Source organism: Fusarium subglutinans (assembly GCF_013396075.1).
Source record: "Fusarium subglutinans strain NRRL 66333 chromosome Unknown NRRL66333_c0000211, whole genome shotgun sequence".
In the NCBI taxonomy this organism is placed as follows: Eukaryota; Fungi; Ascomycota; class Sordariomycetes; order Hypocreales; family Nectriaceae; genus Fusarium; species Fusarium subglutinans.
In genome coordinates this window covers 13,357-38,683 of record NW_023502274.1, presented here as the reverse complement: position 1 = coordinate 38,683, position 25,327 = coordinate 13,357, and the positions used below count along the sequence as shown (strand labels likewise).

At 47.3% G+C, this 25,327-nt stretch overlaps 10 protein-coding genes across 10 annotated transcripts; 4 read left to right on the top strand and 6 right to left on the bottom strand.

Annotated features, from left to right (window-relative positions):
- Positions 1 to 79: 79 nt before the first annotated feature.
- On the bottom strand, positions 80 to 2,212 carry FSUBG_11278 (galactose oxidase precursor; the record flags this gene model as incomplete). The annotated part of the gene is made up of 1 exon (XM_036675943.1): positions 80 to 2,212. One exon carries the CDS (start codon positions 2,210 to 2,212, stop codon positions 80 to 82), a length of 2,133 nt encoding a protein of 710 aa, XP_036533238.1.
- A 1,323-nt stretch (positions 2,213 to 3,535) lies between these two features.
- FSUBG_11277 (uncharacterized protein) lies at positions 3,536 to 4,558 on the top strand (the record flags this gene model as incomplete). The annotated part of the gene is made up of 5 exons (XM_036675942.1): positions 3,536 to 3,850; positions 3,908 to 3,916; positions 3,962 to 3,968; positions 4,027 to 4,196; positions 4,253 to 4,558. The coding sequence occupies 5 exons, from the start codon at positions 3,536 to 3,538 to the stop codon at positions 4,556 to 4,558; spliced, it is 807 nt and encodes a 268-aa protein (XP_036533237.1).
- Positions 4,559 to 4,615: 57 nt separating this feature from the next.
- On the bottom strand, positions 4,616 to 7,149 carry FSUBG_11276 (uncharacterized protein; the record flags this gene model as incomplete). The annotated part of the gene is made up of 3 exons (XM_036675941.1): positions 4,616 to 4,903; positions 4,980 to 5,383; positions 5,730 to 7,149. 3 exons carry the CDS (start codon positions 7,147 to 7,149, stop codon positions 4,616 to 4,618), a joined length of 2,112 nt encoding a protein of 703 aa, XP_036533236.1.
- An 875-nt stretch (positions 7,150 to 8,024) lies between these two features.
- FSUBG_11275 (nad dependent epimerase dehydratase family) lies at positions 8,025 to 9,266 on the top strand (the record flags this gene model as incomplete). Its single annotated transcript, XM_036675940.1, has 5 exons — positions 8,025 to 8,483; positions 8,548 to 8,629; positions 8,689 to 8,795; positions 8,855 to 9,129; positions 9,197 to 9,266. 5 exons carry the CDS (start codon positions 8,025 to 8,027, stop codon positions 9,264 to 9,266), a joined length of 993 nt encoding a protein of 330 aa, XP_036533235.1.
- A 1,239-nt stretch (positions 9,267 to 10,505) lies between these two features.
- On the top strand, positions 10,506 to 11,690 carry FSUBG_11274 (protocatechuate 3 4-dioxygenase beta subunit; the record flags this gene model as incomplete). The annotated part of the gene is made up of 3 exons (XM_036675939.1): positions 10,506 to 10,722; positions 10,775 to 10,924; positions 10,972 to 11,690. The coding sequence occupies 3 exons, from the start codon at positions 10,506 to 10,508 to the stop codon at positions 11,688 to 11,690; spliced, it is 1,086 nt and encodes a 361-aa protein (XP_036533234.1).
- A 287-nt stretch (positions 11,691 to 11,977) lies between these two features.
- On the bottom strand, positions 11,978 to 12,835 carry FSUBG_11273 (uncharacterized protein; the record flags this gene model as incomplete). Its single annotated transcript, XM_036675938.1, has 1 exon — positions 11,978 to 12,835. The coding sequence occupies one exon, from the start codon at positions 12,833 to 12,835 to the stop codon at positions 11,978 to 11,980; it is 858 nt and encodes a 285-aa protein (XP_036533233.1).
- Positions 12,836 to 13,904: 1,069 nt separating this feature from the next.
- FSUBG_11272 (general amidase) lies at positions 13,905 to 15,755 on the bottom strand (the record flags this gene model as incomplete). Its single annotated transcript, XM_036675937.1, has 5 exons — positions 13,905 to 14,013; positions 14,061 to 14,285; positions 14,349 to 15,122; positions 15,193 to 15,386; positions 15,447 to 15,755. 5 exons carry the CDS (start codon positions 15,753 to 15,755, stop codon positions 13,905 to 13,907), a joined length of 1,611 nt encoding a protein of 536 aa, XP_036533232.1.
- A 626-nt stretch (positions 15,756 to 16,381) lies between these two features.
- Positions 16,382 to 18,225, top strand: FSUBG_11271 (major facilitator superfamily transporter; the record flags this gene model as incomplete). The annotated part of the gene is made up of 8 exons (XM_036675936.1): positions 16,382 to 16,587; positions 16,643 to 16,850; positions 16,957 to 17,019; positions 17,073 to 17,195; positions 17,353 to 17,612; positions 17,665 to 17,832; positions 17,883 to 17,993; positions 18,042 to 18,225. The coding sequence occupies 8 exons, from the start codon at positions 16,382 to 16,384 to the stop codon at positions 18,223 to 18,225; spliced, it is 1,323 nt and encodes a 440-aa protein (XP_036533231.1).
- Positions 18,226 to 19,918: 1,693 nt separating this feature from the next.
- On the bottom strand, positions 19,919 to 21,252 carry FSUBG_11270 (cytochrome P450 monooxygenase monooxygenase (lovA); the record flags this gene model as incomplete). Its single annotated transcript, XM_036675935.1, has 2 exons — positions 19,919 to 20,316; positions 20,364 to 21,252. 2 exons carry the CDS (start codon positions 21,250 to 21,252, stop codon positions 19,919 to 19,921), a joined length of 1,287 nt encoding a protein of 428 aa, XP_036533230.1.
- Positions 21,253 to 23,732: 2,480 nt separating this feature from the next.
- Positions 23,733 to 25,169, bottom strand: FSUBG_11269 (uncharacterized protein; the record flags this gene model as incomplete). The annotated part of the gene is made up of 1 exon (XM_036675933.1): positions 23,733 to 25,169. The coding sequence occupies one exon, from the start codon at positions 25,167 to 25,169 to the stop codon at positions 23,733 to 23,735; it is 1,437 nt and encodes a 478-aa protein (XP_036533229.1).
- Positions 25,170 to 25,327: the final 158 nt, after the last annotated feature.

Sequence of the window (25,327 nt, the reverse complement as noted above, 5' to 3'; positions counted from 1 at the left end):
CTATGAGTGCAAAATAAAGCTCATTAAGAGTCATGGAGGGTTCTATTCTAAAAAGGGAATGCTACATTCCGCTTGCTCATTACAAAGTAATCTGAACTGTCTTCGACATGCTAGGAGTGCCCTGGGGCGACATGACAAAGAGATAGTAATAGCCAGGCAGAAGGATACCATTGTCCTTGGGTAGCTTGACAGTATACTGGTTGCCCTTGACTTGGAAGTCGGTGAGAGGGACGCGCCTCTGGTCGCTGTTGACGGAGTGTGTAGCGCTTCCCATACGAACAAGAGACATCTTGACCTTGCCAGAAGTGTTGGTGACGTTGAACTTGAGAGTGCTGCCCGCTTTCACAGGCTTCTGGGCAAGTTTCTGGATGATAGGGCGCTTAGCAGTGGAGCCGTCCTTGTTGAACAGATAAGGAGGTTGGAAGATCTCTGCATCAGCGTGGTCAGCTGTCTTGTCGCAGCCAGCTGTTGAACCACCAATCTTGGCAACGTAGCAGAGGCCACCACCACCAATGAGCACTGTGGCATCAGGCAACAGAATAGAGACAGAGTGGTAGTTGCGGGGAACAGCGTGAGGCGCAAGCTGGGTCCACTTGTTGGTGGCAGGGTTGTAGAGCTCAGGGACCAGGATACCGTCCGTGTTGGTGAATACCATTGCCTTGCGTTGGCCTCCAGTCACAAGAACAGTTCCATCGGGAAGAACGACAGCGTTGCCGAAGCCACGAGGGAAGGCCATGTCAGCGACACGCTTGACGGAAGCAGGCTTGTAAGGCGCTCCAATGGTGGTGATATGAGCACGCTTGTTGGCATCGCTTGCGGTGTAGTCCTGGGCACCACCAGCTGATAGAATCTTACCAGCAACGGCATCGTACATGACAAAGATACCGCACATAGCATCAGCGTTATCTCTCTTACCAGACTTGACGATTGATCCCTTTTGCTTGGTGCCGTACCAATGCTGTTCCTTGCTGGGGCCGGCTTGGAAGACGCTGCCATCTTTCCAACCAAAGAGCCAAGCGTGGTTATCCTCTCGCCATATCCCCTCTCGATCCTTGGTGAGCATGGGCTTGACGTCAGCGCCAGGCAGCATGGTCCAATTGTTGGCCTTGGGGTCGTAGACTTCGCCGTTCTTTCCCTCGCGGGGACCTGAGTAAGCCCCTCCAATAGTGAACACTCTGCCATCAGAAAGGATGGTAGAAGTCTGATAGCCACGAGGAATCTTCATGTCGGGTCCTCGAGTGAATGCGTTGGTCTTGGGGTTGTAGAGCGTCACAGCCTCAGCATCGGAACCACCCTGGATCAGGATGCGTCCGTCAGCAAGTTGGCTCATTCCAGGACAGAACATATCGTGGTGAGTATCAGCGACCTCGCGCTGTCCGACGGCACCTGAAGGAAGGTCAAGAACTCCGAATTGGGTACGACCAGAGGCACCACCGAAAGCGTCAGCGCCCCAGGATGAGAAGAAAAGAAGCTTTTGCGATTGAGGGAATTGGGGAACAACATAGGCGGCAACGGGAATGACAGGGAGACGGATGAGATCAGACCATTTGCCTTGTGATGCAGGCTTAGACTCGACTGGGGAGTGAACGACGCTGTATCGCTTGCTCTGTACCCAAAAGAGCGACGCCTTGGGCTCGGTCTCTTTGATGTGGCAGACCTTCTCCTGCTTGTCGTAAACGGCTTTCTTACATGTCTTGATACCAGAGCAAATATCAGCGCACGCAGCCAGAGAGGCGCAGTTCTTGGTCATTCGAGCTGTCGGGCCGACGTAGTCGCTGTTGTGGCAGACGTTGAAAGTCTTGCCGCCCTTGGAGCGGTAGTTGTTGGTTGGGTTGGGGCAACGAGAGATGAAGACTCCCTCGTTGACGTTCTTGACTCGGATTGTGTCAAACTTGGCGTCTGACGCCCAGTTCATCTGGGCCTCGTTGGCGTTGTCCTTGACGTGACAGATGCGATTTCGCTTATCGTACACAGCCTTGACGCATCGTGGGTCCTTGCTGCAGATTTCGGCACAGGCATTGGTAGATTTGATGTCACGAGCGACCTTGAGACTGCTTCCACCGTATCGATAGTCGGTATTGCGGCAAATGGTGTACTCAGTGCCGGTCTTGGATGTCCACGATGCTTCTTTCGATGGGCACTGCGTGAGAGCAGCAGAAGAGAATGGAGTAATCAGTAGGGCTGCTAGAGCCACGAATGTAAGTTGAACCATGTTGGTTCAGTCAGGAGATTTGAAGGGTGATGTCGATATCGAGGGAATGTTTGTCGTAGTTGTCAAGTCAGCGAAAGATTATTAGTCGGTTGGTGTAATTATTAGATTATCGAGAACCACAAAAAGAAAAAGAATGACGATTCAGCAATTAACGAGTGTCTGAATGAAACAAATGTCGAAATAGAGAAAAACGAAAGAAAGACTCGGATAGCGAGTGCAGAGAGGAATGGTCCTGTCTGACGCTAGCAGAATAAAGAAGACCAGGCAAAGCTTTTATGTTTCAAGCTTAAAAGGTTCCCTCAATGAACCATGTAGCCACGATCTCAGCTGTGGCTATGTTTAGACCGAGAAACCCTGGCTGTATGGACGGAATTCTCGTTCCCTGCCCTGTCACTTTTCCCCTATCTGGTGGAGCTACCGGTACCTGACACTAAGCTAAGCACAAACGAAGCTAAACGATGCACTCGGACCCACGCCAAGCCGCTGCCAAGCTGTTTGTGGATGAAATACGAGGCCTGAAATACTACATAAGCGGTTATGTCCGTTTGTTCAGGGTCCTACGCGCCTAGGAAGACAGAGGGATGATACCATTATCGCTGGACCTGCTATAGCACTTAGGACTCAGATTAGTTCCCGCCATGGTTGCTCTGTGCGTGGGTACATAAGCATCTAAATCGGCGGACACAGTCAAACATCCCAGACACCAAAGTGATATCACTCGAGTAGTATTGAGAAAGTGACTGATAAGTACGATTACGCTTTGGCATGCTCAACGAACTCATAGACCTCAAGTTACCTATGATTAGAGTAGTATAGACTCCGTATCATTACGCGCTTCCTCTGTGTAATTTAAAAGAAAGCCGTGCTTAAAAGCTTAATATTATAGCTTTGCTATTGCGTCGTGAGCTTGATCTAACGTAATTGTAATTACTATAGTAATTATTCCTTTACTTTACCTTAAGGTAATAAAGTCTTTCTTTACTAAGAATACTATCTTTACTGTATAGACTACCTAAGAATGTATATTTAGTATAAAATAATTTGTTAGTAATAGAGTTGTAATTTAATATAGCCTTAATTTATTATACTATATTAAATTCTGGATTTTCTCCTCTCTCTTAACTTTAGGGTAATGTTCGGGTTGCGGGTTAGCCGGTTTTATCTGGACTCGGCTTAAGCAGGGTTAAATCATCCGGGCCGCGGAGAATCTTCGCCGAATACCGAGGCCACCGATCGGAACTTTTATTTTGGGCAGCCGAGCCCGTTTCCACTGTCGCTACTCTGTATTTCCATCACCCAACCCAAGTTCCCTGCACTCGCATCATGTCTCTGCAGCTTCTCAAGCGACCAATTGCCCTTGTATCGAAGGCTCCGATTTCTCAGCTTCGTTTACGATCTGACCAGGCACAATCGAACAATGATCCTCCTTCGTTTCCCTCTCGATGGTTCGCTGACCTGCAAGATCAGCTAAAGAGGTTCACCAGCGATAGCTACCCAGCTAGCTGTGTTGAAGAAGCCAAGAGACAATTGGTGTCAAATGAACAAAATTGGCTGCAACTCTTGGCAGGACAGCAAGGATTTCTCACCGATAAGAGATGGCGGGGCCTCGATAACCACCAGCTCCTTTGGGGTGACATGGTAAGCAGTTTCTTACCAGTGATAAGTGTATGATTCCTGATAATTCTCGTTATTTAGGATAGCATGGTAGGTGAATCCCCCCTGGATTTATTGTAGGACTAAATCTAATAGTCTCAGGGTAAGTAATACAACATTCTATCACACTTTGGAGATCTGATCAGTCTGACGTAGCATAGGCCATGTCAACAACGTGATGTATAACCGCTATGTTGAGACTGGACGGGTGCATTTCATCCGGCAGCACAGTGAAGATGCAGCACAGGACCACAAGGCTCAATGGGACGATCTGGTAACACCACGCAGCCTTGGTCTTATTCTCAAAAGCATCACGACGGAATACAAATTTGTATGAGTACCTCATTAGCTCCAGGGACATGCAGACTGACTAATCGCGTGCTATAGCCTCTTGAGTTCCTAGACCATATCACTGTATTGTACAAGCTGATCGAAGCTCCTACCAATGAGTCAACATCACTTAAGATGGAAGCTTGGATTCTATCAGAACAATACCGCCGCTTGGCAGCACGATGTATCGACGATACTGCCATATATGACTACACTGCCGCGAAGAAGACGGTCTTGAAGCCATTCATGGTAGATAAGTTTCAGCAAACATTTAGTATGCAACAAGCAAACCAGAGGAAGTATACGGATCAGGCAAGAAGAGCAATCCAAGCAGCTGAGGAGCTCCAGATAAAGTACAAATAGCTATGAGTCTCTTTTCTATGGGAACTTCGTATACGATCCCCTTATCCGTCAAAGTCCTTAGTTCAGGCCCTTCTTATCCTTAACTTGTTGCGCCAAGCGATTCAAGTCTGCTGGCCACAGCGGGTCCTTTTCAATTCCATGAACAACCTGGTCAATCAAAGCAATAGCCAGATCATCTAAAACCACGGCCTCGGCGGTGCTAATACCTAAACCTCGGGATATAGCCGTCTGAGTATTGACCAGAATCCCACCTTTGGGAGGAATAGAACCGGGTTTAGCTATCACCGCTTCTACCGCGCCATCGCTATCCTTCGCGAACGCGACAACTTGGTTTTCTGCTGTGGCCTAGGCTCAAACACATTAGTAAGCAAATAAAGCAGTTCAAACATGCAGTTTGGCAGTTGTATAGAGCACATCTTACCCGTATCCGTCTGTACTTGGGAGCAATCCACAAACTCTGGTTAACATCCCGTGATACCGCCACACCGCTGAGATACGCTACTCGGAACGGCCGTAAAACGCCGGAGGAGCGCATGGCTTCAAGGCCAGCCATTGTATAATCTTGACAGACCTTGCGCACATCTTCAGGGTCCATCCGAAATGCACGGCGAGGCGTCACGCCCACTGTCCAGATACATGCACCTGCGCCGGCAAAAGCCTCCTTTGCTGCGGCTGAGTATGTACCGTAGTCTGGGACAATAAAATTTTGGAGCTTTGCGGCAGTTTGTTCGAGAGGTAGGCGGGTAACAGCGATAACACTGGTGATGTCTGGGAATGTGAGGGCTTGACGAAGGACCCCGGCGCCGATGTAGCCTGTAGCGCCAACTATGATGAGTTTCATGATAGAAATCGACAGAAATACTTAATTCATATACAGTTTCAGGTAATATAGTCTAGTTCTGGCCTGAATAGCGTAAAACAACTGATGATTCTTGGTTGTTGGGAAATCAGTTGCTGAAATGCTAAAAGATTCAGCCAATCGCCGCCGATTCCATGTTTTACCCCGCCGCCTTACCATATCTGTGTTAATCATGTCATGTACCTGATAAGCCCTCCCACTATCTCTCCTCTTGTAGTTTTGAGCTTTTAAGTCGCAATAGAGTACTTATAAGAATTTTCTTAGCCTTAATAATTACATCTATTCAACATTCAGTGTCTTTTTACAAGTTACCTTCCCACAAGATCTTTGTGAAACTCACTAAACGAAGAATATCCTCATCTAATAAAACAGCCTGACGAACATGGCATGGCAGAATTTTATCATGTCCGCAATCACAGGCCACATTGTTAGCCAACTCGAATATCTCAGTGAGCATATAGCCCAGCACTCGACAGATTCCTCGAACAGCGACGTCTCTGAAGATCCTGGACTTAGCCTGGCTGTGAGACTCGAGGAATTCTCGGACACGAACGGTCACGTAAAATATGTCAAACTCTGGAATCAGGCTTTGGTCCGGCTGAGTGAAGTGACGATACGAGGCAACGTCTAGGCTGAGAGGCTGACTATCCTTCTCGTAATCAGGGAATAGCGTCTTGCCCATTTCTGCAACATTCTCACTTCCAAGATGAGGAAGGACGAAATGTTCGAGATAACTGAGGGCCATCTCGTTCACGAGATCGAATAGTGGCTGCTTCCATTGATCGATGAACCCAGAAATAGTCGGTTCTTCGCCGTCTTGTTCTCCACGATAGCTTCGCAAGGCTTCAATGTCCTGCTCTCTCAGAATATAGTCGCTTCGATCGTATGGGCCAAGCTGCTTATTTGCTGGCGGCGGGGAAACGTATTGACTAGAGACCATGTCTTGCACCTTGTCCACTCCCGAGAAGTCAACTCCTTCACGCAGCTGGCGCTCAAACCTCTCCTGGGGCGTCATGTGTTCTCGTAGTGACCCTGGAATGCCCAAGAAACCTGCCTTTGTGAATTCTGTGTATGCGGAGAAGAACAGGAATGATCTTGCTGCGGTGTGCGTATCATTGAATCCAAAGCGGCCGAACATGTATTCTCCATCGGGGATGTACAACCAGATTCCTTGCTCTGCACTGTCTCGTCGGCTTGGCCGTTGACCCTGCCATCGCTTAACCATTTCTTGCGAAACAGAGCGATCAACAAGGCCAAGAGAGTTCGAGTTTGCCAGCGCATCATCATCGCCTTCTTCCTGGCCTTCACCAATCTCATCAAAGCACCGTCTGTCGTAGTAGCTCCAATCATAACGATTAATCACGAAAACTCCAGCCTGAGAAGTGGCATCGTCGTTCATCGTGCTTCCGTGATCTGCTTCATAAGGTGAGCCAGATATGCGGAGGATCTTGTCGACTTCCTGCCTGGGATCGACATCTGCATGAGCCACGAACAATGCTACTGCATGGCTTGTCTCAGAAGAAATAAGTTTGAAGACATTCCAGGTCCCGTTTTGTGCGGTAATCTTGTAGTTGATGCTGTGAGCTATGACTGTGCCACTTGGTTGCGGTGGAGCGGCGGGGAGACCTTGAGAGGGAGCAGAGGAACCGAACCAAATGTTGTGCAAGGAGCCGAAACACACCTCGCCCGAGACGACGGAGAAAGTCGAGTGTATTGTAGGAGAGTCTACCATAGTGATCTTCTTAAGGCCCTGCCTATTGATGCGGAATGTTTACAGAAACTGTATGTATCGGCAGGGCCCATATTTAAATAGCGTGTCGGCGAAAAAAAAAGGCCGTCTGCCTAGACTGGTGCCTATTTCACCTTTGAGGTTATTCCGACCTGAGTTAGACTCGTTTTAAAACTCACAACCTCAATGACTGACCACTCACTCATCATCATGCGATGGCCTTTGTCACAGGCACAAAGCTAGCTAGTTAAGAGATCTAGACAGTCTTTCAGGCGTGCAACCGCCATTGCAAACATGAATTGAAATGCAACGCCGAATGGCCAGCTTGCAAAACGTGCACCAGCAAAGTAGTATCGTATTCTCGTGGACAGTCGCGAATTGTGAGACGTATCCGTCTCAGCACACCAGGCAGTTCATGATATCAATGAGCGTGATTGGGAGCTAAATAATCTGTCTTCAAGATCCGTAATGCAAATAGCCTTTAGTTACTGTTGCTAATTAGTAAGTATCATTATCAATCCTATTAAATTGGGACTCTTCTCCATATGGCCTTTGTAATGTTCGGGTTGAATTACTGCTAGGCCGAAGTGTCATTACTTACCTCTCCGATCGGGCAATGATCCATCTAGACTTTAGGATTTTCGGTCTTGGTCACTATCACGCCGAAACGTCAATACTGCCCTCCTGGGTTGGACCGAAGGGACTCCAGTATTCGCTTTTGCTTACAGAACCGTGGTAACGTTATTTCCAGCACCTAAGTCTCAATTCAGCATTAAAAGCAAATGGTACACTAAAGGATAAAAGCAGGTCAATGTCCAGTGCATAGGTAGTTATCCCTGTCGACTACCAGAGGCACCACTCTCTTCACCTTACTCACTATGACAAAAGCTGATGTCCTTATTACTGGGGCGTCTGGCTATCTCGGTGGCACACTTCTTGCTCGATGGCAATCAGCGCAAATTTCGGGTTACGAAAAGCTCTATGCTCTCATTCGCAAACCTGAACAAGCTGAGACCGTGAAGAAGCTTTACGACGCTGAACCGGTCCAGGCTTCTCTTGAAGATGAGGATGCGGTCCAAGAACTGGTTGTATCCAAGAGAATCAATCCCGTCTTCTTCCTAATCGATGCATACAGTTTGCAGAGCCAAACATCATTCATCAAGGGGCTATCAGCTTTGAAGGCTCAGACAGGACTAGACACGCATTTTATCTATACTTTAGGAACTCAACAGTTCTCAAGACTTTTGGGGCTACCTAACAACCGACCTCTCGATACCGACCCCGAGTTATATGAACTACAGAAGAATGCAAAAACCCCGATGAAAGAGATGAAAGTTGTAAGTAACCAAGTTGTCACATAGTGCATTTGCGGAATCTTGGACCAACTAATCGTTTCTTTAGTCCCTCGATACTAATTGCCGCGTTGTCGAACTTGGTTTAGAGTTTAGAGTCAATACTTATGCCTTCTCGCCTTGTATTGTCTGTAAGCTCTATACTGCTTCACTTTGAATAGAAGTAAAGTCCCGCCCTAATTGTAAATAGATAGTAAAGAAAAAGATTTCGGCAACCCTATCTTAATTCAGACTGTCAATATCGTCAATGCCGCTCTAGCTTACAAACACGTCTACATCATTACAAACCCGTCTGATGTAAGTTTTGTTATAATCCTACTATATAATTGCTATACTAAAACTCCATTAAGAAATAGCCAGTATATAGTATTAGTAATACTATCAACTATGCCATTCTTATTAAAGCAGTCCTCAATGGACAAGATCTTAACTACAGTAAAAATAGCTTCTACCTTGCCTCTAGTAGCCGTGTCTGCTGGATGGACTTATACAAAGCTGTTGCCAAGGCTTTATATAATCGTGGCCTTATTAACGATGATTATGTCCGGCCGATTACTAAAGAGGCGCGTGAAACTATTGGCAAGGGTCTCGGTATTACGCCTGATACTATTAAGCTAAAGGTTGCTGGAAAGTAAGTGCTTCCTTTCTGACTTCCCTAGTTGAGAAGTGGATGGTTAATGACTAATGAGTGAATTCAGTTCTTGGTATAAGCCTGACCATGCTAAGGCTAACGGTTGGAAACCTGAATTTGGTCCGAGCATATCCTAGAGGTTGTTGATGATGAGGTTTCGTTGATTCTGGGTAATCTTACGGACAGTCCCCGAGGACACAGATAAAGCCAATTCGACAACCCTGTTTCCGTTGTATGCAGTTATGGGTTACCCCTCCTTGAGAGGCTAGAGGAGGAAAGAAAACCCGGGACCTCGATTTAAAAGGACAAAAAGATTTAGGCAATATAGCCTAAGCTTAGGATAACTTTTACTGAGTTTATTTTGACACCCCTTATTAAGGTCTGTTGTTTTCTTGCCCCGAGGAGAGGGTCTGATAAATAGATCAAAATTGAATGGTGCACACCATCCCTGTAGAACCCATGTAGACAAGCGAAAATGGAAACAGAAACAGCTATCAGTACAATAATTATCCACTTAGAGGTTGTAAATTACGCGACTGCTGTTACACATCGTTGGCAATGCTATTGTGGCTTCTGTATTAAATTGGCGTCCCTGTAGTAGGCAAGTTGGAGTATAACCTGTGAAACCTTTGTTTTAATTAGGCTTCATGTAATGGCAAACATAAGCTTAATAATTAAAGCCATTAAGCGAGAGCCTAATTTCAGTAAGCTAAGCTCTTAAATTTACGCAGTAGATGTACTGTATGTCCTCTATTTAATACCATAAAGCTAATTTTCTCACTTCGGCACCTATTTTAATTCTTACAGCATTCCTATTCTAGTAACTCGTGTCTGTAATTCACTCAATTGCCATATACCTAATTCAACCGCGGCGCCCGGCTGTGATTCCGCCGGCAGAATCTTGAAACTCGGATATATGGGTCTATATACTCTATACAGCTGTGCGTTTTGACCTTCTCTAACGAGTCGGTTCCCGAACCGTCTGTGGACCTTATCGAGTATGTTTGCCCACATCCCGATGATCTACCAGTGGGTTACGTATGTCACAGCGAATGAGGAAGGAGTGTTTATTAACGTCACGTTGTAACAATCACACCTCTTTAGGCAGATCGACATGTGAAAAGGATCCTCCTGCCAAGTACGGCCATTTTCGCATTACGGAGCTTTTTCGACGTAACATTGCCAAGACGGACGGGATAAAGACGTGATTTGTGATGATGGTGGGACAACGATGTAAAGCGACCCTGAGAACTGGAAGGTCAAGTGGGATAGTCGGTCTGAAAATGCATAAAGGGAACTGGATTTCTCACATACCTCGCTCATGATGCCAACAGTTGACCCCATTCACATCGCTGTCTTTGTTCTGTTCCATCATCATGCGTTTCTCTGCTTCAATTACTTTGGCATTGGCTACCGTAGCCGTGGCCCATCCAGGTGAAGACCACCACGACGAGCTTGAGCAACGTCGCTCCTTCGAAGCCAGTGCGGAGCGATTGTCCCTCCGTCATTGTGCTGATACACTCAAGGCCAGAGGTGTCACCGACCGTAACATTAAGCGTCGTTCTGCCTTGATTGAGGAGCATCGCCGAAAGCGTAAGTGTGACTCACTACATAGCTCGTCTCTTTCTAATATGACTTGCCTCAGGTGGTATCAAGAAGCGCGATCTTGAGGACGTTCTTAACACGGACCACAACAAGACCGACCTTGGATATACACCCAACACCTCGGCCGATATCCTTTTCGCAGGCCAAAACTCATGCGTGCTGACCCCGGAGGTCACTCTCGGCCCATACTGTAAGTGTTGATCAGCTCTGAAACTGACGAGCGCTAACAATCACAAGACGTCAGTGGCGAGTCTGTTCGACGCGATCTGAAAGAGGACCAGGAGGGCGTTGACCTTATTCTCGACTACCAAATCATCGACGTAACTACCTGCGAGCCCGTGCCAGAGCTGTACCTCGAGATCTGGCACTGTAACTCGACTGGTGTTTACGGTGGCGTGAATAATCAGGGAAATGGAAACTTTGACGACAAGGCCAACATCAACAAGACCTTTGGCCGAGGTATCCAACCAACTGATGAAGATGGTGTCGCTCAGTTTGAGACCCTCTTCCCAGGTCATTATGTTGGCCGTACGACGCATATCCACCTTCTGGCTCACGCAAACGCCACTCTGTACCAGAATAAGACCCTCGGAAACGACATCTACAGCAGCCATATTGGGCAGACTTACTTCGACCAGGACCTGATTGACGAGGTTGAAGCTCTTGCTCCTTACAGCACCAACACGCAGGTCCAGACCACAAACGCTCGTGACGGAATTCTGGCTCAGGCTGCCAACCAGGACTACGACCCGGTAGTTGAATGGACCCTTCTTGGTGACACTGTTGCTGAGGGCGTCTTCGGCTGGCTGGCCTATGGCATCAACATCACTGCCACTGAGAAGGTTACCCCTGCAGTCTTCAGATATGAGGATGGTGGCCATACCAACCCTAACTTTGGAGGTGGCCCTGGTGGGCCCCCGCCATCCGCAGAGGATACCACAAGCGATTCTGCTTAGGTGTTAATCACTGACTAAGTTCTTGCAGTTTCAGTGACCTAAGAAGGCAACTAGAAAATTTGCTTGTGTTGGACCATATCGCTACTATGTGTCTTCATACAGGTTATGCCATAGCTCCTATGCATAATAGATCAATACAACATACAAGATACACTTTACAAACGAATACGCAAGTCCATGACAGGTCTTATGAGTGCTCAAGCTGTAATGAGATCCACGTCACCGTCCTATACTAAACGTACACCCTCCTAATCTGGCGAACAAAAGCTAAGAGGTTCCTGTTACATTTAACTAACTGGAACCTTGTATGTTGTGATCTCATCCAGCTCTTGGATTATTCTCTGAACCTCGCCGTATCCTATGCGCTGTTGCATCTTGGTCAAAATATCCTTCACCAAAGCAATCTCTTCGATTGTCCTGGCACCATACCCGAGTATCAACAATGGCCATGCTCCTAGGTAACAACTACTCCATTTTTGATGTTCCTCGGGGCACTGAAGAACATTCATGGCTAAATCGAGTTGCCATCTCCAGGGCTTCCCATCCCCATCTCCGGCCAAGGGTGTAAGACAAATTGCATCGTCGATTGACGTCAGGGCTTCGGTGATTAGATCAAATAGGAGGGAAGTTGCGATTATCATCAGGCCGTTGAAGCGTGAATCCCCATGTTGAACGTTCTCGCTGTTTTCGTCATCGAATAGCAACTGCTCCCAGTATTGTAGCTCAACCTTCAAGCGCTTGAGGTGATTGGAAAGATTACTTTGAGGGACATTGAACGAGTCAATTATCCGTAGTATAAGTCCATACAGGGACGTAGGTACTCCGAGTATGATGCTTGGATTTGTAGAAGATGGATTTGCCTTGTGGTATGACTCAAGCAAGTCTTCAGCATGAGTGATGAATTCAGAGTCCAGTCGAAAGTCAGGCCTAAATGGCCTCCTGATAGATAGCAAAAAGCCCTGATACAAAACGCTCTCAATATTGACCCTATAGTAGCTTTTAATGACTGTCCTCAATGAGCTACTGTCTGGGTTCCTCAAGCTTAGCAGCTCCACAGCCCCGACGACGTGAGGCCTTGGGTCTGACGTTACGTCAAGACTCCAGAACTGGGCGGGAATGACGTTAGCTAGCATCACAGTGACCATTCTCGGTGATTAATCTCGCACATTGTACACGTATAGAAATGACGCTACTGTTGATAAACACGAATGCCGATAGGTATCGGATGGACAGAAGTCCATGAGCTCCTGATTCAATCCTCTCATAGCTTCTGTATAGTATCGCAAGGCTATGAAGCGATACCGATCATTTTTAATTAGGGCGTGTTTGTTTGAAGCACAGTTGGCTAGTATAGCATATTTGAGGGTTCTGTTGTGTGACATCATGTTCATGAGGTCTGACTGGCACTGGAAAAAGTGTGACTTATCTTTTGTTGGTAGAGTAAGAGAGTTCAAGTAGAAGTTGCAAAAGTGATACATCAACTCAAACTCGATTTCCGTTTCGCAGATTGGGTGCGTGATAGTTATAAGGGACCTGTTATTCAGAATCGGGACCAGGTCATGTGAGGTCTCCCCAGACTTGGATGGAGAGGTGCTCTCGTTGGCGGGTGGAGAAGGAGGAGGAGTTGGACGTCGTCGGCGATGCCTTTTATCAGCCATATCAGAGATATTGGGCCACGTACAGCTGCGGCCAAAGCGAGAGCAGTTGCGACATGAAGGCTTCGCTTCGTCGCATTTGACCCGGCGTTGCCTGCCTATCGACGGTCAGTAGATGCGTATACTTGAATTCTCAATGCTCACATGTGACGCAGCCAGTCTTTACACGTAATTTAATATCTGGCATGTTCAGACAGGCGATGGTGTTCTAACAGGTATTGAAACGTGAATGGTCGTGTGTCCAACGAAAACGGAGAAGTTGCATTGCCAGGGTCTAATCAGAAGCGGGGAAGTCGGAGTTTTAAGATGCAACGGGCGATAAGGGGAGACAGACCTTAGCGCTAGCTCTTTTAGTCTTCTCCAGTATCTTTCGTAGTCTCCAAGCTAGTGGACTCCAGTGGCTGATAAGTACAATGCTATCGTCACAAGCGTCCCGCCCTCTTTTAATTGCAGAGGGCTGTACTCTCGAGCGATTGTATGGATATTTTACGTGCACTGTTTATAATAGGGAATGCTTATGTATACAGTGACTAAGGTGTATCTGGAGCCTTCAACCTATTCATCCCTGGATAATCTTGGACACCAACTCTGCAGCAGCAACCGTGTCTTCGTCCCGGAAGTGTTTACCAACGATTTGCAATCCCAAAGGCGCCTCAATATACGTGAGTCTACTCTTGTGTCAGCATCGATTCAGCAGTGCCGCCAGCAGCATGACCTACACTTGTTGTATTCTCGTTCCTCTTCAGCTGATCGGGGTTTGAAGGCAGGGTATGGGGTATTTGTTGGCTCGACCTTCAGCCCAGTCGGGAATGCGATGGCTGGCTGATCTAGAAGATTCCAGATAGCGGTGTAAGGTATGTAATGGCCATCGCCCAACTTTGAAGCAGGCCCGACATAGGCAGGGCAAAGAATAAAGTCAACACCTCGATCCTTCATGATCCTATGATACCCAAGAAAGTCAGCTAAGTCAGTTTCCAGTCTCCTTTGTACCTACTGTTCTCACAAGGCGTCTCTTCGGACATTGAAAGCCCAGTTCTCCTGTATAGTGAGGGGGCGTGGCGGAGAAAGGTTAAACGCAAAGTGCGACAGCGGCGCAACAGGCTCTCCTCCCTTTTCCAGGAGATCCTTCTGCGTCACAGCACAATCAGGAAAGTATAGTTTTGAAACAATATCCATGCCCTCTTGATGGTTGTATGGCTCAAAGTCGACCACAGTAATGCCTGCCGCCAGGAGCTTCTCGACAGCATATCCGAGTGCGCGAAGGACCGGCGGATGGGGCCGGACAAGGCTGTGACAAAGATTAGCTGATAAATACCCGTCCTCCCACATAACACCAATGGTAAAGCTGCCAGGCTCTAGCGAACTAGGCTGCTTCCAAGGTTGAGGTAGTAGCGATGTCTCAATCTCCCAGGGTTCTTGATCAAGCACGGCTTTCTGAAAGAGGGCAAGATCTTCTGCAGTATTGGCTAGAGGTGAGACAACGCATCGGGTGCTCTCTTGTCCAGCACCAGGAAGACACACGCCTTTGTACGGGTTGCGCAATGCGGTAGTCCTCAAACCATATGCGCCACAGAAGGCAGCGGGCACTCTAACAGAACCGGCAAAGTCGGTACCGATACCCAAGACTGCGCAACGTAGTCCCAAGGAAGCGCCCTCTCCTCCGCTCGAGCCGCCGCATGTTAATGTTCGGTTGTGTGGGTTCACAGTCGTGCCGTAGATTGGGTTGGAACAGTCAATGTGCTTAAGAACCAGTGACAGATCAAGAAAAGAGGGAAGACTGACTAACCATTACGCTCTGAGGTTCATTCGTTCGCACATGGAATACTGCTCCAGCCAGTTCTCAACACTGAACAATCAGGGCGTCTTCTTTAGCAACGTTGTCAATAAGGGCGACATAAGACGAATGAACAATCCGTCCCTTATGTTCAATATGCTCTTTGGTCGAGATCGGGACGCCGTGCAAGGGCCCCTTGACTTTGCCGGTTGCCTTGAAGTATGCGTCAAGCTCAGCAGCGGCTTCAAGTGCATCGGCATTCATGAACTCGGTTGCGAAGTTGGTAAGTTAATGTGCGATATGAGCTCTCTTGAGAAAGGCAGTGACAGTCTCAACAGCCGTCAGAGAGCCTAAGGCCATCTGTTCCACTAGTTTTGTTGCGCTGGTAGCTGTGATCTCCAGCTCTCGCGCTGAGAGGAAGCCGCATGTCTCGATAAAAGTAGAGACATTGAGCTGCTCAGCAGGTGGAAGCTGATCAGGTGGCAAAAGCCAAGCTCGGTTGAGTGATTCTCCGAACACTTTACGGCATTTTTCAGCTTGGATCTCCCAATCGGCCAGCACAGAAGTGTCGGCGGACTTTTGGGGCTGAGAATGAGAGATGAGTCCCTGAGGAAGAGACTCAACAACGGAGGCCATGATGTGTGATGCAAAGACAGTGAAGGCAGAGTTAGGAGGGATAATGATTAGATAGAGCTTGGCTCTAATTGCATCTTTATACCCATGCTAAGAACCCGGACACCATTGCCGGGTCTATGTAACGCACTCGATATTCTTTCACCAATAAGACAGTATTTATGATTCATGCTCATCAACAAGCGAAATACCGTTGCTAGAAGCCTAGAACGCCTTCTAAGATAACCTATCATTTGGTAACGATATCTATTGGCGGGACCCCTCGGAAAAGCTAATGATTGGTCAAGACTTGGCCTCACGCTTGAATCGGTTCAAGCTTGGCTAAACTGAAAGGTAAGCTAAAACTCTACTATTGGTTGTTACCCCGCAGGCTGGGGTCCACCCCCGGATTAGATGATATCGCGAGCTGACGTTTGAGGTGCAATCTAGACGGTCTGGGCGATGGGGAGATTGTAATCTAGTTGAAGGCGCTGTGTTTATAAGGTGTTATCGCGTTTTGACTGCTTGGTATCCCTTTATTGCATGTATATAATCCCTGGTATGTTCGCCAGCAACAGATCTTCAGACCCATAGACCTCGTCCTCAATAACGAATTGACCAATCTTCTTCTTTTAATTGTATGCTTCAGCATGGTCTCAGACGACAACTCGCCACAGCTCGTATCGGACTTTTTTCCGGGAACAGTCCTCCTTGTTGACCTTGATGGCACCTTGGAAACTCGCCATGCTCAAGCCCACCGAGATATCGTCCTTGTACCAACACCTTCTGATGATCCCGATGATCCGTTGAATTGGAGCAGGTGGAGAAAGACTTTACTCATGACAACTCTATGCGTGTATGTGAAGCTACCTATTCTTGGAAAACGATTACTTAACCTCTGTGATCTACAGATACTGCCTTGCCGTTGGTATTGCTTCGGCCGCAATTTACTCCGTCCTTGTTCCAATCTCAGCTGCCACTGGCCTCACTGTCGGTGATCTGAACTATGGAACTGGATACATGTTCTTGACCTTTGGCTGGGGATGTCTGATTTGGCAGCCTCTGGCACAGAAGTTTGGCAAACGCCCTGTGTACCTTTTGTCCTTATTGGGAACAACCGTAAGCCTACCACTCCTTGCACATTTCTGCCTTAACTCACGATCACCAGAGAATCATGATCTGGGCCCCGCATGCAACAACTAACGGTTAATGGATCGTCAATAAGGTCCTCCAAGGGACCTTTGGTGCTCCGATCGAGTCACTCTGCGAAATCTCCGTATCAGATGTCGTGAGTAGCCATCCTACGCGTCTTCCCCCGGTCAATCTCATTGACACATGCAGTACTTTGCACACGAAAGAGGCACCTATATCGCTTATTACGCTTTGTTCCTCGGAGGCTCAAACTGTGTTGCACCTGTCATCTCTGGCTTCATCAACGACGGGCAAGGTTGGGAATGGGTGCTGGTAAGTAACAAACAATGATCAAAAGTTCCTAGACTGACTCTTGAGCAGCACTGGTGTGCCATCTTTAACGCAATCGCATTCCTCATCTGTCTATTCTTCATGGAAGAGACAAAGTGCAACCGGAAGGCTACTCCACTCCATCTTCACGATGTCCAAGACATTCCTCGACAAAATCAAGATTTTCCGAAGCGAGCACGTTCAAGGCAGCGTTCCCCTCAAGGGCATGCTAATTCGGCCCTTCAAGTACTTCTCCCTGTCCATTGTTGTGTTCTGTGGCTTCATGTACGGCGCTGTTGTTTGCTACTTCAATGCCCTCAATGGAACAGCGTCGATCATTCTCTCGGCTCCTCCGTATTCGTTCAAGCCAAGCTCTGTTGGTCTTTGCTACATCGCTAACGTCGTTGGAGTCTTTCTCGGGTAGGTGTTGCGGAACTTTCACTGACATCACAAGTAAACTAACAGGAAGCAGGTCATTCTTTTCTGGTCCAGGTGGAGACAAGCTCGTCCTATACCTGACCCGCCGTAACAACGGCATCCGAGAGCCTGAATACCGCCTCTGGCTTTATGCTGTTCTGCTCCTACTCGTACCGGGTGGATTACTACTCTGGGGCGTCGGAGCTGCTCATCAAGTTCGCTGGTCTGGACTCTTGATCGCCATGGGAATATTAGGTGCCGCAATCACTGCAGCTGTCAGATTCCCCTTAGTTACTGCATCGACTGCTATACCGAACTTGGCTCTGATGCCATTGTCACAATCATTCTGATTCGCAACACAATGAGCTTTGCCATGGGCTATGGGTAAGTGACCCACCATCTGTCGATTTTCCATCTACTGACCTCTCTCAGCGTCACTCCCTGGGTCACAGGAATGGGCTATCAGAGCGCTTTCCTTGTTGCAGCCTTTGTTGCGATGGCGCAGTTTTCTCTTGCTTTTGTCTTCATCAAGTATGGCAAACAACTTCGACGTAAGAGCACTGCGAGCTATTTCAAGTACCTCAAGCAGGTCAAGAACGACGGTCTTATTCACTAGATGGCAGTCAGTACCCGTATCATTTGATCAACTGCTGCTGTAACTGTATCTTTCGTATTAAAGTATTCACTGCTTGAATTGTCAAATCGGGCAATCCGATACCTCTCGCGCAATTCACCCCGACTCTTCAACGTTATAGAGTAGGCAATATGTGACTGCCCTTTAAGCACCAGCCTCCCAAACTGTTCTAGTTGGTCTATAGGAAGTGGTCAAGACTTTACCTTCTCACGATCAAACAAGAAATCAGTTTGACCAAATCACCAAGCCGATTAGAGAGGGTACTTCTGGGACACAGTTCGGTGAATAGTACATGATATATGCTGTGATCGAATCGAGTAACCATCTTGACACATCGAGTTTGCCTCATATCGAAGATCACGAGCCAGCCTATTGTGCTTCAACATCTTAGACTATAAATTGAAAGCATATTCCTTTCTTTTATAGCTTTTGACGTAAGTGACAGCTAGGTCTTTACTAATTTTCGAGATTGCATCTTTTAACCTGAACGACGAATTGCCAAGTCAATATCCTGTTACCGATTCAAGTTTAAGAACTTCGTCATATGTGTAGAGGTGACATATCAAACCGTATGCCGGGTTTGTTAGATTCTTCTTACCCAGCGGTTTTCTGACCACTGTTGTTCCCAGTCTCGAGGCTTCTTTGGAAGATGTGGCAACAGGGGAAGGAGAGTTGACACAACGAAAACACTCTGCTCTAAATGTAGAAACAAGAATAATAAGAAATGAGAGTGGCTTACAGAAATATATAGGCGAAGGATTACTTTGAGCTTTGGATATTAGAGATAGGTTAACGTCTTGAGATATTTGGAGCCTAGATAGACTTAACAAACGCATTCCGAAGGCTTTGGTACTGTGCAAGGAACCAGCATTATCGTAATATATCATTTGACATAAGGACGAATTAGCACAAATCCGATACGTGACAATCGCGAAGTGTGAGGCCTGATTAACTGACATTTTTCGGTCCATCAATTCCTGTGCATGTTCTACTAGGTTAGACTGTGAAATGTGGAGAATTCTTGCAGTGAATGGTGGCAGCTACCAAGGGGCAATGTTCATCTACAAAGGGGCTCTGACAATGCTGCGATTCTAAGCTATTTCTACCTGTGAACAACAAACCACTGGTCACAGAACCTCTGATGTTCTTTTGACTATAAATTGTCTCGTAGCCTATTTGTAACTCGGAAACCTCGACTCAAGTAAATCTCCCATTCTGAACAACAATACTTTACTATCTACAACTTAACCTATAATTACAGGCCATTACAATGTGTGTGCAATGTAGAGAGCTAACACTATGCCCAGATTGCAAAAACTTGAAAATTACAAGGAATAACGTAACCGCTTGTGCGGCGTCAGGAGGAATAGTTGGGTCATGCAGAAAGCCAATCGAGGTAATTGACACCGAGATCTGGAAGGAGTGCGAAGAATGCAAGGAGAAGAGAAAGAAGAAGAAGAACAAGAAGTGAGCGACTTCTTGGTGTAGCTATGTTTTTGTTCTGTCTGCCATGAAGAACAAAACCCGAGGCATGATGCAATAAAATTATAAAATGGTATTTTAGTGTTCCTCTTTGAGCTTACATAAAATCAGCCGTTGCCAGCCGCGAGAATATGCCCTAACTCATAAAATAAATTTCTGGTCTATCAAGCATATGGAAACAAAGTTCACAGTACTATCTTCTTCGAACTTCCAGCTGGGTGAATGGATCAGTAGCACTCAAGAAGCCAAACTGCATAGGCTTTCCCAAGCACCCGTCCTTCAATCTAATATCATATTTGAGTATGATGTGAGCCAGGCAAAGCTTCAACTCGCTGCCAGCAAAGAACCTTCCGGGGCATATATGTTTGCCCATGCCGAACTGGGCATGCTCCGGGCTTGACTGCACGAACAAGCTTGTATTGTCACCAGCTTGTCGACGCTTATGAAAGCGCCAAGCATTAAACTCCTTGGGATTCCCAAAATTAGCGGGGTTGTACATCTCTCGAGCATCGATGGCGATATGAGTTCCTTTTTCGAGAAGAGTGCCATCAGGAAGCCGAGTGTCGCGAATGACCAATCTCTCCAATATCACTTAAATTAGTTAGTATGTGCGAAATGCCACTCGGAGAAAGACTTACCTAGCGACGGGATTTGTCTTTGTGTCTCCTTCATGAAGCTATCGAGCAACTGCATCTTGACGAGCGACATGGCAGTAAAGTCGTGATCAGGTGCAGCATCTTCAATCTCTCGCCTCAGATGCTCAACAACCTCAGGGTGGTGAGCAACCTCAATGAGGATCTGTCGAAAGAGCTCTGAAGTGGTAAACAGGGCGGCCATAGCCAGAGCAAGCTGAACATCCGCCGGCTCAAATTCGTTTCCAAGTGGCGATTCAAGTGTCCAAGCAAGGGCGTCATAATAAGCAGGAGCCTCTTTTCTTTTGACCCTAGCTTCTTTTTCCTCTTGTCGTCTCTCCTGAACGACCTTGTTCACCATTTCGCGAGCCCGCTTCAAACCAGCACGGCAAGCAGAGGCACCGGGAAGATACCAGACAACCAGCCATCTCAACCACGAGGGCCACATATGCATTTCTCCAACAGCTCCAAAGTAATCCAGAACATAAGCTCTCGAGGCCTTTTGCCATTCAGGATCAGCAGCGAGTTCCGGCCCGACAAAGATAGATGCTGCTGCACGCGAAATAACCCCAGTTGTTCCATCTTCCCAGTTGAGCGTCTTCCAAGATTTGCTTTCTCCCCAAATGTCAGATAAGCCCGCCTTGATATGTTCATTCATAACAGGGAGAGTCTTGTCAGTTTTGGATAACTTTCCCTGGACCATGTTGATGACCATCCTATTCGGGTGATGCAAGACATGCTGGACGTCGAAACCAGGGTAACTAGCAAAGTATTCGTCTCTGATGAGTTGCTGGTGGTCCAAGTCCTTGTTGTTCTTGGCCCAGCTGACAAACGAAGGTGGCAGAATAGTCTTGATGCCATTTGGGACCAGGATGTTTGAAGGGATTCTCGCCATACTTGGCAGCGCCGTCTTTGAGTAACTTTCTCGCGTTGGTCTTGTACTCGTTATTCGCCTGATGGTGGTCTTTGGGATATTTGTTGATGATTGGGAATTTCGGTTTCTTGTTGGTGAAAATGATAGCCCTGATAAGGATGGCTAGTATTGAGAGACCGAGGCCCAGCGGAGAGGAAAGGAGAGCCATTGATTACAATTAGAATTGTTAGGGGGAAAGGTTAATGAGAAGTACAGCAGAAATCTCAGCACTCGTCAATCTATATTTAAGTCATTTAGACGTTTGCCCTGCACTGCCATGAGTGTCATTTGAAAAGGGCTGGAAGTGGAACCTCTGACAGATCTCTGTGAGTCCCCACCAGAAATGAATTTTCGCGCTAGAATACAGCGATGATGTCGTCTTGGTTAAGCTGGCAGTCCCATTGGTTCGGCGCTGCCTCTGTTCCGAAATACAGTGGTGAGGCATGCCATGGCGTGGAGCTAGCAGAGTACATGCCCTGTCCTATGACGGAAGAGGAAATTCACGGAAGTGAGTCATCTTGAATCATGGTAGGTCCTTATTAGTGCTTGCTGCGTATTATTTCTGGTTTAAAAAAAAGAATTTCATGTATGCAAGTAATGTTGGTGCCTTGCACAATACTCTCATTTCGCAACTAAGAACTTAGCAATATATCCCATAATACCAAAAGAAAAGCCTCAGGCTCCCTCCATGAGTTGCGTGATGAGATCAAACTTCACCAGCTCATATAGGACGGTATGAGCATCTCCTTGGCCGAAAGGTAGCCAATTCTGACCTGCCAAAAACTCTGATATCACCTCTGTTCCCTGTATTCCCCAAAAATCTCGCGCCATCGACACAGCCAGCCCAACTCCGCTGTCCATGTATGGCGAAGGACAACTTTCAGCCCCAGGAAAGGTCGTCTTGTATATACGCTCCCACCGTCGTTTGTCAGATAGTTTGGGATTGTCTCTCGTAGAGAGTCTGCTCCTCTGGTAGAGATTGATACCATCTGGTATCTTGAGAGACTCGGTTCTGCATCTTTTCTGCAGGATATGCCTGTCGCATTTCGACACACTGTCAAAGGTCATTGAGCATCTTGGGCAGTAGGGTGGCTTTGCATGGTGTCGTTTCACATGCCGTTTCACACTCGAAATTGAGTGGAGCTCGTGATGAATCGCACAGGCACGATGTTTCTTTGGGTCCGAAGCATGAAAGGGACATTGGTAGCGGCAATGACCCCCTACTCGTGGTATAATAACAATTGAATCGTCGATCGCGCGGTTCTCGTCATCGCAACTTTTATTAAAGTCCGTTGGAAATATCCAATCACATTCATCTATATGCTGCACTTGTTGCGTTTGTTCGTGGTGCGTTGGCTGGGTATATATCGCTTGCGAGAGAAATTCGTCGAGCTGTGCACGAGCCACTGGCAGTAAATGCTGTCTCGCAATTTGGATCCTCGGGTCATTGAGCAATGTACTATGCATCCATTGCGTAGACTTGTCCTCGCAACAGGATTCGTCACCTGAACTTTCACTGGTGCTGTCGTAGCTGTTTTCTCTGTACCCAACGTCGCAATCCCTAGAGCTGTGTCGGTGATGGTGAAGCCGAGACGTTCTCACGCCATTTGCACTGTGCGTAAAAGGACGTGAAGGCCTGAGTGCAAGCGTTTGCATAAATGCAGCTCGTCGCGGGCGAAGGCGAAGAATGCCCATGACGGCTATCAATGGTCGCAGACGGGGTAGACCAACGTGAAATGTATATGACAACTGGAAATTCAATGCACTGTGATTGGAAGATGGAATTGTTGTGAGGTACTCGATGCTCATTGCGAAATGGACGGCATTAGAGCCTCGTTAAATGGCCCCCGCTTGAGCCGCACGGCAGCAAATCTCACAGTTGTGTAGGTGCAGAGCCGCAAAGCTTTGAGCGGCGGCGGCGGTTTTCTCGGCCATTGACACGAGCGGAGCCTCAACTTGGGGAGAGACACCCGCAAATGCGCGGAAGTCAGCCACCAACTCGACATCCTGGCATAAACAGAGCCTTATTATCTCATGCGTTTCGTGAGATGCTTATGCATTTTACTTGTTTGAATGTCACCTTTCTGGGTCACCAGGCAGTATGCAATGATGAAAAAGCCACTCTTTTCGCACTCAGCTGGTGCACTATTCTTTTGGGCAGGATTGGGCGCCTTTGGTCACATCCAGCGCTCTCCAATATAACTGACGCTCACATCAGGTGCCTCACACGCTCTCCCATACGATAGTAATCTCAGGCCTCGTTATCCTTAAATTCCATTTTACTTGCAGGATGCGCTTCGATAGATGTGTCAATTGGTACTCCTTAGTAATGAGGCCCAAATTCGCCATATTGACCTAATGACGTGTACAATATACTCAACGTTCGGGCTTTCAGCTATGCGAACCTGAGATTACGAAATCCATTAAGCAGAGATAGCCTGCATAAAAAATATCATTCATTCTTAAGTATGTTCACTGTTATCAAGCTCTCCAAAATAATCTCCACCATCTGAGTAATTCGTCCACTGACGAAAGGCTTCATCCTCATCAAATGACACAGGAAGTTCATCCAAGGGCTGGCGCCAAAGCATTTCATGCAACATGTATCCAAATGGTTCCGCCTCCATCACTGGAATGTATGGCTGATCAGGTACATCGTCAGTACTGGGCCTCAAGGGCTCCATGGCATTTGACCAAGTCTCTGGATCCTGAAGAGGTGGCATATCTGGCACAAACGTTATTTGTGCCGGCACTGAAGGCGCCAACACAGCCTGGGGTCCTTCCTGTGTAAGTGGATTGGAGGTAGGAATCGGGTTCCGTAACAGCCTGAGTATAGAGCCGATAGTGGTGGAGGCAGTATTACCTTCCGGTCTAGCCAATGCATCGTGATGAAACGACTGTAAAATAGTCGGCAGTTCTCTCTCCATAACACTGTATTGCACTTCCAGCATACAGTCTACAGTTTCGAAAAATGGCGAATGGGGAGCTGCCTGTTCTCCGAACAGCTTCTTCCATGCTTTGTACCATTTTTCTTCGTGAGTACCATGCAGACCATTAAGGGCTTCATACTCAGATTCAAGAAGTAGCCCGGTTTCTAGAGCAGTTTCTTCAACGCAAGTATCCTGGCGGATATGCTCGTTCTTTTCGGTCTCAGCGTCCTCACCGTAAAATTCATCCCGGCATTTGGGACAATGTTCTCCTTCGATGAGGTGTTGCCGTTTGAGGTGTTGCAAAAGACGGTCCCACTCGGTTATTTTGTACCCAGCACAGCATTGATATTTGCGCGGATCAAGCTTGAAAAATAGACATGCAAGCTTCTTGGTAAAAGGCTGATGGGGACCAAAGCCTCTTTTCTTTTTGCCCGGGCTTTGTCCATTTCCTTTGCCACCCTTGCCACTGTTCCGGTCGTTGTTCTCGCGGCCAGATCCCTTTTTCTTTTGGCCAGATTGATTGCCAGAGCCTGGCGAGCCAGCCCGCTTATCCCCGATGCTCGGCGCTTCCGATGCATATGATTCCTGTGCTGGACAGTACAGTATCCACCAGTGGCAGTGCCTGCGCTTCCCCGGGAATAGTAGCACGACATTGGAGACGCTATTGGCTCCAGCGCTATAGTGTCGGGTAGCCGCACTAATTCCACCTGTGGACGGCAAGGATAAAGCTTCATCTTGAACCTTTGTAGACAACTGTTGGTTTTTGTTCTTGCTTGGTCTCTGGGACCTATAAAAATCGACAAGGACACTGAGGATAATGAGCTGCTGGATAATAGTTTGCACCTTTACTGGCAGCTTCTTCTGTTTTGGTGCAATTGAATAGTAAGTCGAATTGTGAAGCGTGAGACCAACACCGTATTCTTCTTGGTGGACCTGGAGCCCACTTGGCGAGGGAGTAATAGTACTCATTGTGAAAACAAGGCTGTGGGCAAAACAATGCGAAAAACAAGATTGCTCAAATAAGGAATTGTTCTCGTTGTGAAACTCTGTTTAACAATATGATTGAAGACTTGAAGCTATCATGAGTGAAAAAAAGATGTGTTTGTTACATTCCAAGCCAGTTGTCT